Source organism: Urtica dioica, chromosome 6 (genome assembly GCF_054948205.1).
Source record: "Urtica dioica subsp. dioica isolate 48M chromosome 6, U.dioica_male_clone48M_v1_H2, whole genome shotgun sequence".
Lineage (NCBI taxonomy): Eukaryota > Viridiplantae > Streptophyta > Magnoliopsida > Rosales > Urticaceae > Urtica > Urtica dioica.
Genome location: NC_142761.1, coordinates 35,417,884 through 35,426,894, shown reverse-complemented (window position 1 = coordinate 35,426,894; position 9,011 = coordinate 35,417,884). Strand labels below are relative to the sequence as shown.

Here is a 9,011-nt window from a genome sequence, read left to right as displayed (position 1 = left end):
AAGTTCTACATGGAAGATATATATGGATTTTGTATATACTTACCTTTCTATATCTTGGAACAAGAGTTTGAGTCCCTAATAGTAATCCAATTTTATAGAGGGCCTAGGATGCGCACAAGACCATCATAAAATTGTTTGGATAGAATGCACATAAAAAAAAGCCCTTATATTTTGCTTCTTATAATCTACAGAATAAAATTTCCAATAGGAAAAATTGTATGAAATAGTCAATTTAAATTATGACTTTTGCAAAATAGCCATAGTTTCATTAGGTATAGCAAAATAGCCAATTGAGAGTACGACGACTTTTAATCCTGCCTCGATTAATTTTAATCCAGCCTTCATAAAGCTTACATTCTGTCTTTATAGTTCGTGGGATTAAATTTAATCCAACCTAGATTAATCTTACTTTGACTAATTTGCTTATAGTTGACAAACTATGACTATTTTATTAAAGCTTAAGTTCTATTTGACTATGTAGCCGCTTGCACTTTTCCAATATTACAATTATTTCACTAAATAGCAATGCGTTGGTATGGTATAACGTATAAATGGGCTTATGAAGATCCGAATAAGAATTTCCGTATATTGACCCGAATACAGAAAAATGACCCGTTTCGGTTTGGTGGCACAAGCGGAGAGGGAGAGGCAGAGAGAGAGAGACGCCTTAATGTGGCTCACAGACAATTGCAGGTTTATTTGAAGTATACATATTTCAATCAAGAGGATTTATATATTTTAGGGTTTTGATTTAAACTTCTGGGGATTTTTTTTTCTTGAACCTCCACCACAAGAACAAGAACAGCAATAAAGCCTTCAGGTATTATTATTATTCTTCTTTTATCGGTTAATTTACTCTTTATTTTCTTCATCCTATTACGAGATTTTCGTCGTTTAATTTTTTTTAGGTTCTATGGTTTGATTGGATATTCGAAGCTTAACTTGTTTTTATTCCGAATTGCGATTTTCTAATTGTTTTATGCTTCGATCAACGTTGATACTGTTAAAGATACGTTTTTTAGTTGTGATTCTTAGAGCTGTAAGCCTTGCATTTCATGTACATCGATATGATACATGAAAATCCACGCGATTTTTTATTTTTATTTTTATTTTTTATGTTTTTGTTTATTTTTTTACTTGTCGTTGCTTCCATATATGTTAGCTTCTGATCCATTGGTTTTACGTAGTTATCCTTATATAACATCTTTATCAATCCACATTGTGTTTCCAATAATAATTTTTATTTTACTTTATTCTCCAGGAAGATTTAATTATTTCTTTCCATTTTTAGTTTATTGTTAATTTAGGGTATTTCAAACACTGATGTCATAGTTTTTGTGAATAGATGGAAGAAATAGAAATCGATGAGATCGTAGATGTACCGGACACGCCGGATAGGCCAGCTCGAAGGTGTTTTGTTGGGTTGGAATCCGGAGGAAGAGACTGTGGAGATTCACCGTCAGTGGAAAAATTCAAGAGAAGAGAAAGTAGAGATATTTTGTTCGAAAATCACGTGAACGGACTGAGGGCAAAAGATAAGTCGGTTTCTCAAAATGGGTATCACAGAAGACCCAGTAACCACCCTTCGAAAAGCTTTAGCAATCCAAGAACGAGTTTCGGAAAACCGAATGTTGTTTCTTCTTCGGAGGACTCATTGGTTCCCCAAAATGGCAGGCTGTTTAGGAAAGCAGTTGTGGATGAGAGCTCTAGTTGCAGGGCTGCCAAACCCACTTCCGGGTTTAGGAACATGGATAAAGGAAAATCCATATGTATAGATAAGCCGTCCGATAACCAGGAAGGTATCGACTTTTTTGATTTAACGAAACCGAATGAGCATGTTGGAAATTCAAGAGCGTCTTGTCCGAACGGTGCACTGAAAAATGTTGTGGATGATGATGAGAGAAACGAGAAGACACCACACGTATTGGACTCTTTTGGTATGTTTGGAAAATCCTCTAGGAGAAGCGAGAAGATCGGTGAAAGTGCTTCAAAGGGTCCTGGATCAGCTAGTGTACGTGGAGAAACTATTGTCCTGTCCCCTGATTCTCAACACAAAACTAGGGAACATCCATCGCCAAGAGTCACGGGCAGAAAATGTTTGGTCAGGAACGGGTGTATCTCTCCGCTAAATATAGCGAAAGCTGAGCAACTGAAGGGAAGTTCTAAAAACGCTGAACAGAGTCGTACTGTGAATGGTAGTTTTACTTCTAGCTATACGGTATCTCCTGATGATATCATTAGTGAAGCATCCGCTGCAGAGAACGATAATGGTAGAAAGAAAGGGAAAGCTACATTGACTATCCCAGGCGCATCAAAAAGCCGGAACGAAAGTCCTTTCTTTGCTACTAGGAGGTAATTTGTTTCCTATTATCAACTTTTTCTTTTATTTCTACCTTTAAACATATTCGGCATAGTTATGTCTATTGTCTAAGCATTCTTTGTCTAACTAAACTTGTCAGTTCAAACTTTAATTGATAGAAGATACCATGTATGCTTTCTTTTCGTATAACCATGTTCCGAGACTCAGTCATATATCAAAATTCTGCAGCTTCCATAGCTCTGATAGCGGAGAGGCCAACAGAGTAAACAGTTCTCGTAAAGATGCGTCTGTGTCACAAGGACTCGGTCCTTGGAGAACTACACACAACCATTCAAGGAAGCAAGATAACTCTATTCCAGATGTGGTTGAGCATAATTCCGGGAGAATCGGCAATGTGATAAGGTTGGGAAGGAGAGAAAACGAGAGGAACCGCCAGATCGAAAATGATCCTTTAGAAGGTGAAACTGGGGTTACAGTACAACCTACTTCTTCGTTCGGAAGTGCACACTCGAGTGGACGACCTCGTACAGAGAAGATTGTTGCCAAAAAGCCAAAGAAGCAAGTGGCGACTTCTAGTGGAAGTGGTGAATGCTCTACATCCATGTCTGAAGACCCTGATTTGCTGTTTCTTGGCCCATCCAGGGAATCAATGAGGCCAAGACCCACGAGGATTCAACGTCCTCAATCTCGGGCCACATTGAATTCGGTTATTGAAATTGACGAGTTATCACCTCCGGTGAGACGTTCTGCATCGCACAGCCGAGGATGTACAAACGATGATGATGGTGATGATAATTCTGATATCAGAGCATTGCAAGTCGAAGCAGACGAGATGTTGGCTCGTGAACTCCAAGAACAATTTTATCAGGAAGTACCTACAGTTGGAAGTGGTGAAGTAGGTCATCTTGTTAATCTGTTTGTGCATGGTATCTATATATATATATATATATTTTATTTTTGTTTTTGGAGGTTACAAACTTGAACTTTTCATTAGCTTGAGGACCATTTACAATGGACGATGCTGCAGGAGAACGGTTCTGGTACTTCTGGCGCACATCAAACTATATCACAACCAGTGAGTGGCTTGATTTTTCTTTATTTGATTTTAGGGTAATCTTGTGAGCGACTTAAACAGCGAGTATATTATTGCTTGAAGGTTCTCAAACTATTAAATTTCTGATCTGTATCATCTGATACAGATGAAAAATCGTTGGTTGAATTAGTTATCAAATGAAAGACATAACTCAATGGAGGACTGGCAAAATGCTTAGCTGTAGAAACCACCGAGTGGTACACTTCAAAGCACCAGCTACCCCTAGTCTTACGGCCTTGGGAAAATTTGCATAACTTAAAATCTAATAAAACCCGCGTCTTTACATGTGCTGAAACGAAGCGAGGAAAATATTGAAACATATACAATCACCCAAAAAGAAAAAAAAATTACTGGAGATTGTTCGAGTAAACTATAAAATAGTAAGGGAGAGAGTAGAGAAGAGACAGTCTCGGCGTTTTCGAGAACTCTTTACTTCCAGGTTGTAGATCCCAATGTATGCTGTTCGTTTGTTTGTCTTATTTTTTTTAATTGTTTAATTTATATCCATGACCCTTACACAAATTTTGGTTTGTGTATCGGCTGACAAGTTTAGCTCCGTCACATGTTCAGGGAAATCTCAGGGTACGACCAAGTCAGCCCCGACCAAGCAGGAGAGGAGGTATTCGATCTCGAGCCCCAGCCTCATCCAGAATGGCACAGATTAGGGGTCGTGCTCCCAGGCCCCGTAACAATGTATCAAGCAGAGCTAGAAACCTACATTTTCCCATGGACATGGATTTGGGGACGGTAATTTTGTTTTTCCCGTCCCGTTCTTTTGTTTTCTACTTTTTGCAACGTGTTTAAGATGAGAGTTAAATCCGTAATACAGTCAGTACTTGTGCAACACCCATATCAAACCGAAACTTGTATTCTTTTTTTTCTTTTTTCTTTTCATTTTTTTAACATCTAATTGACCTTTTAAAGAAAAGTATTAACTTGTTCCGATGGGAATTGCATTTCAGCAGTATCTCGATACTTTTCCCTTTTGAGTTTATTCTTCCTTGTTCTTCGGTCATATTTCTACTAGATGGCAAAATTGATTCTAGTTTCTCTTCCTCCCATTCAGCGGCTTGAGATATTGGAAGCTTTAGAAGCTGTTGGTGGCTATGGTGGGGATGTGAATATGGGCAATCCCATTTATCAAGTTCAGCGGGATTTTAACGAGTAAGATCTTAGTCTCTCTTTCTCTTCAATCCACTTTGCATCAATATCTCACGTTGCTGTTTTATCAGCAAATGTTTGACTAATAAGATACATTTAGAATGAAAAAGCAATTCCACTTTTTTTTTTTGTTTCTTTCAGGAATGATTATGAGATGCTATTAGCCCTCGATGATCAGAACCATCAACATTCCGGGGCATCAACTAACGTGATAAATAGTTTGCCACAATCTGTAGTACAGGTTTGTACAACTTTTCTCTCTAGTTGTCCCTTTTCACAATTCTATATATATGTTACACTACAGTTTGATTTGCTATTGATCAATCTTTTCTGTTCGGTTTCTTTGAAAAGACCGATAACCAAGAAGCTTGTGCAATCTGTTTGGAAACCCCGACAGTCGGAGAAACCGTTCGCCATCTCCCATGCTTTCACAAGTTTCACAAAGATGTAAGGTTTCAAGTCTTTTATAAGTTTCTGTTTTGAGTGCAAGCCATAATCTTCACTCCTCTGATTTCTGGTATTTGTTTTTTGTTTTTTGTTTTTTTTGTTTTTTTTTGCTGGGAACTACTTTGTTCAGTGTATCGATCCATGGCTTACCCGCAAAACCTCGTGTCCTGTTTGCAAGCTGTCCATCACCTGAATTTGTGTTTGGATTTCTGCTGCGCTAAAGCGGATTATCTTTAGCCGTTCCCAGCACTATTTTTGTTTTTAAGGTAATCAGTTTTTTTTTATTGTAATAATCGAATGATTGATATAGCTCTTGATCAGATTAGAAATAGTATACCTCCATATAATGGATATTTCTATGGAAGGTGCTTATAAGAAATGCCCAATTGTTATTTATTATTTTTTTTTCAAGGAAAGAAGTGCCCAATTATTTAAAGATTCTTTTGTGATTATTTTTTATGGATTAGTTACAAAATTTCTTACAAATTATCGCTCGTTCTTAATTTTTTAAACATAACAAATAATCTCTCTGAACTCTTGCGTATTAAACATTTACCTTAGAAGATCAAAACTGTTCCATTATTGCGGTGTGAATAAGCACTAAATGGTTGAACACGCATTCGAGCAACGTTTTAAATTCCGTTTTCGATGTCATTTCGAGTCTCCTGATTTACGGAAAACCAATAGTCAATGGAAAATCGAACAGAAAAAAATGTGGAAAAAGGTAATTGATATACCGTTTTTAAATGCCGTTTCCAATGGAAAACCGAGAAGCCGACTGAAAACCGAACGAAAATAATGTTATATAATATATTTAAAGTATACATATAAATATATATGTATCTTTCAATTTTAAATTTCTAAAATATATGATACTTAATATATGTATGATATTTATTTTCAAATTTTATGACAATGTATATATTATATCTTTAAAAGTTTAATTATACGCACGTCTAGTATATATATTTTTTGACAAAATGTATATATTCCTTTACTCTATATATGTGTATATATACATTTATTTAAGAGTAATATTTTAAAAAAAAATGCAATAACTGTTGTCGCCGTTTTTAGGACAACGATTTAGGAGCCACATGCGGTTAGACCCGAGGCCGGACCAAGTGGCCTCGCTTGGGCTCGAGCGTGTCGGACCTGGTTGCCCAGATCTTCCCTTGGCTGTCGATGGTGTCTGAGCTCGCCGGGGTACCTGGAAAATGTGAGAGGACCGTGAGCTAAGAAGGGAAAACAGAGGGGGTGCCTCCGTTTACCTCTCCGACGCTCAACATTAGTGGGATTGAGGTGGAGTTTAGAGGATTTAGAGGGTGAGAGGCCAAAGATGAGGAAACGAGTGAAGTCTGAGTTCTACAGCGTTTCTGGACTCAAAAAATGGGGTTACCTGGAGAAGGTGAGTGGCGCCTGTATTTATAGGCGACCAAGAGGTCACTGGTGGGCCCCCTTGGCCGAGGATAATACGGGCTGGCGTCATTGGCGTGTCCTTTGGCCGAGGATGATGTAGGTTGGCAGAGGATAACATAGGCTCGGCAGAGGATAACGTAGGCTAGGCAGAGGATAGCATAGGATGACGTCATTGGTGGGCCCCCTTGGCCGAGGTCGTTCGTGAGGCCGAGGTCGAGCTCGCCTGGAGGTCGAGGTCGAGCTCATGAGGCCGAGGCCGAGCTCATGAGGCCAAGGTCGAGCTGAGGACGAGGTCGAGCTCGCCTGGACGTCGAGGTCGAGCTCATGAGGCCGAGGCCGAGCTCCCGAGGCCAAGGTCTCGCCAGGCCGAGGTCGAGCTGAGGCCGAGGTCGAGCTCGCCAGGCCGAGGTCGAGCTGAGGCCGAGGTCGGGTTGAGGTCGAGCTGAGGCAGAGGTCGAGCTCGTCATGCCGATCTTTGGCCCCTTGGTCATGGGACTCGCGGGCGCCGCCGACCCGGAACGGACCGACAACATTAGCCCCCCGAGTTTGCGGTCGAGCGTAGGTCGAGCGGAAACTCAATGCTCACGCCGCCGTGTGGACGCGGGACGAACGCTCTCGGGTTTGCGAGCGTGCCGCAAAAGGGCCTTTAATGCACCGCGAGGGAAAGCCTCCGTCGTCGCGAGGGACGGCCTTTGTTTCGGGTTGATCGTGCGTGGCTTATTTTCTCGACCTACCAGTGAAGGCGTGACCGATTTGCACGGCTCTACTGTGCGTGGCTTATTTTCTCGACCTACCCATGAAGACGTGATTGATTAGCACGATTTTATTGCGCGTGACTTATTTTCTCGACCTACCAATGAAGACGTGATCGATTAGCGCGACTTTATTGTGCGCGGCTTATTTTCTCGACCTACCATTGAAGGCGTGATCGATTAGCACGACTTTATTGTGCGTGGCTTGTTTTCTCGACCTACCAATGATGGCGTGATCGATTTGCACGGCTTTATTGTGCGTGGCTTATTTTCTCGACCTACCAATGAAGGCGTGATCGATTTGCACGGCTTTATTGTGCGCGGCTTATTTTCTCGACCTACCAATGAAGGCGTGATCGATTTGCACGACTTGGGCCTCGGGGGGCCTTGGTGTCACGTTTGTGAGATCGGGTTTCCCGCGGACGCTGGCTAGACCAGTTACGTCCGGTGGGCGCAAGCCTTTGAAACCCATTCGTAACCTGCTGCCTATCGGCGCACGAGTTGGGTGGCGAGCGTGGGGCCACATTCGTGTGGCGAGGTTTCCCGTGGACGCTGGCTAGACCAGATACGTCCGGCGGACGCCGGCCTTTGAAACCCATTCGTAACTCGATGCCTATCGGCGCACGAGTTGGGCGGCGAGCGTGGTGCCACATTCGTGTGGCGAGGTTTCCCGTGGACGCTGGCTAGACCAGATACGTCCGGCGGACGCAAGCCTTTGAAACCCATTTGTAACTCGCTGCCTTCCGGCTCACGAGTTGGGCGGCGAGCGCGGTGCCACATTCGGGACCCGACTCGAGGACTCATGTAGAGTCTGCACGAGGAGACATGTGGCGAGGTTTCCCGTGGACGCTGGCTAGACCAGATACGTCCGGCGGGCGCAAGCCTTTGAAACCCATTTGTAACTTGCTGCCTATCGGCGCACGAGCTGGGCGGCGAGCGTGATCTCGGGACTCAACTCGAGGACTCATGTAGAGCCTGCACGAGGAGTTACGTGAAGGGTCGGGATGAGAGTGTCGGTTGACTCGTGGACTTGGACCCAACTCGAGGAACGAGTTCGTCTCGAGGAGCGAGCTCGACTCGAGGAGCGAACTAGACTCGAGGAGCGAGCTCGACTCGAGGAGCGAGCTCGACTCGAGGAGCGAACTGGACTCGAGAAGCGAGCTTAACTCGAGGAGCGAACTGGACTCGAGGAGCGAATTGGACTCGAGGAGCGAGCTCGACTCGACGAGCGAACTGGACTCGAGGAGCGATCTCGACTCGGGGAGCAAATCGGATTCGAGGAGCGAGCTCGACTCGAGGACTCATGTAGAGTCTGCACGAGGAGACATGTGGCGAGGTTTCCCGTGGACGCTGGCTAGACCAGATACGTCCGGCGGGCGCAAGCCTTTGAAACCCATTTGTAACTTGCTGCCTATCGGCGCACGAGCTGGGCGGCGAGCGTGATCTCGGGACTCAACTCGAGGACTCATGTAGAGCCTGCACGAGGAGTTACGTGAAGGGTCGGGATGAGAGTGTCGGTTGACTCGTGGACTTGGACCCAACTCGAGGAACGAGTTCGTCTCGAGGAGCGAGCTCGACTCGAGGAGCGAACTAGACTCGAGGAGCGAGCTCGACTCGAGGAGCGAGCTCGACTCGAGGAGCGAACTGGACTCGAGAAGCGAGCTTAACTCGAGGAGCGAACTGGACTCGAGGAGCGAATTGGACTCGAGGAGCGAGCTCGACTCGACGAGCGAACTGGACTCGAGGAGCGATCTCGACTCGGGGAGCAAATCGGATTCGAGGAGCGAGCTCGACTCGAGGAATTGCGTGAAGTCGACAC

General features: G+C 43.7%; 1 protein-coding gene across 4 annotated transcripts; it reads left to right on the top strand.

The window, feature by feature from the left end:
- The first annotated feature begins 568 nt into the window (after positions 1–568).
- LOC149393801 (RING/U-box superfamily protein) lies at positions 569–5,473 on the top strand. Of its 4 annotated transcripts, XM_089617609.1 has the most exons (10): positions 571–693; positions 795–820; positions 1,346–2,352; positions 2,549–3,215; positions 3,315–3,395; positions 3,984–4,160; positions 4,480–4,577; positions 4,716–4,815; positions 4,926–5,021; positions 5,152–5,473. In XM_089617609.1, the coding sequence occupies exons 3-10, from the start codon at positions 1,346–1,348 to the stop codon at positions 5,212–5,214; spliced, it is 2,289 nt and encodes a 762-aa protein (XP_089473735.1). In that variant the 5' UTR covers positions 571–693; positions 795–820; the 3' UTR covers positions 5,215–5,473. The 4 variants fall into 4 exon arrangements, 3 of the variants coding, with proteins under 3 accessions (XP_089473735.1, XP_089473736.1, XP_089473734.1); XM_089617610.1 differs by having other exon boundaries at positions 571–820; positions 3,348–3,395; XM_089617608.1 differs by having other exon boundaries at positions 571–820.
- Positions 5,474–9,011: the final 3,538 nt, after the last annotated feature.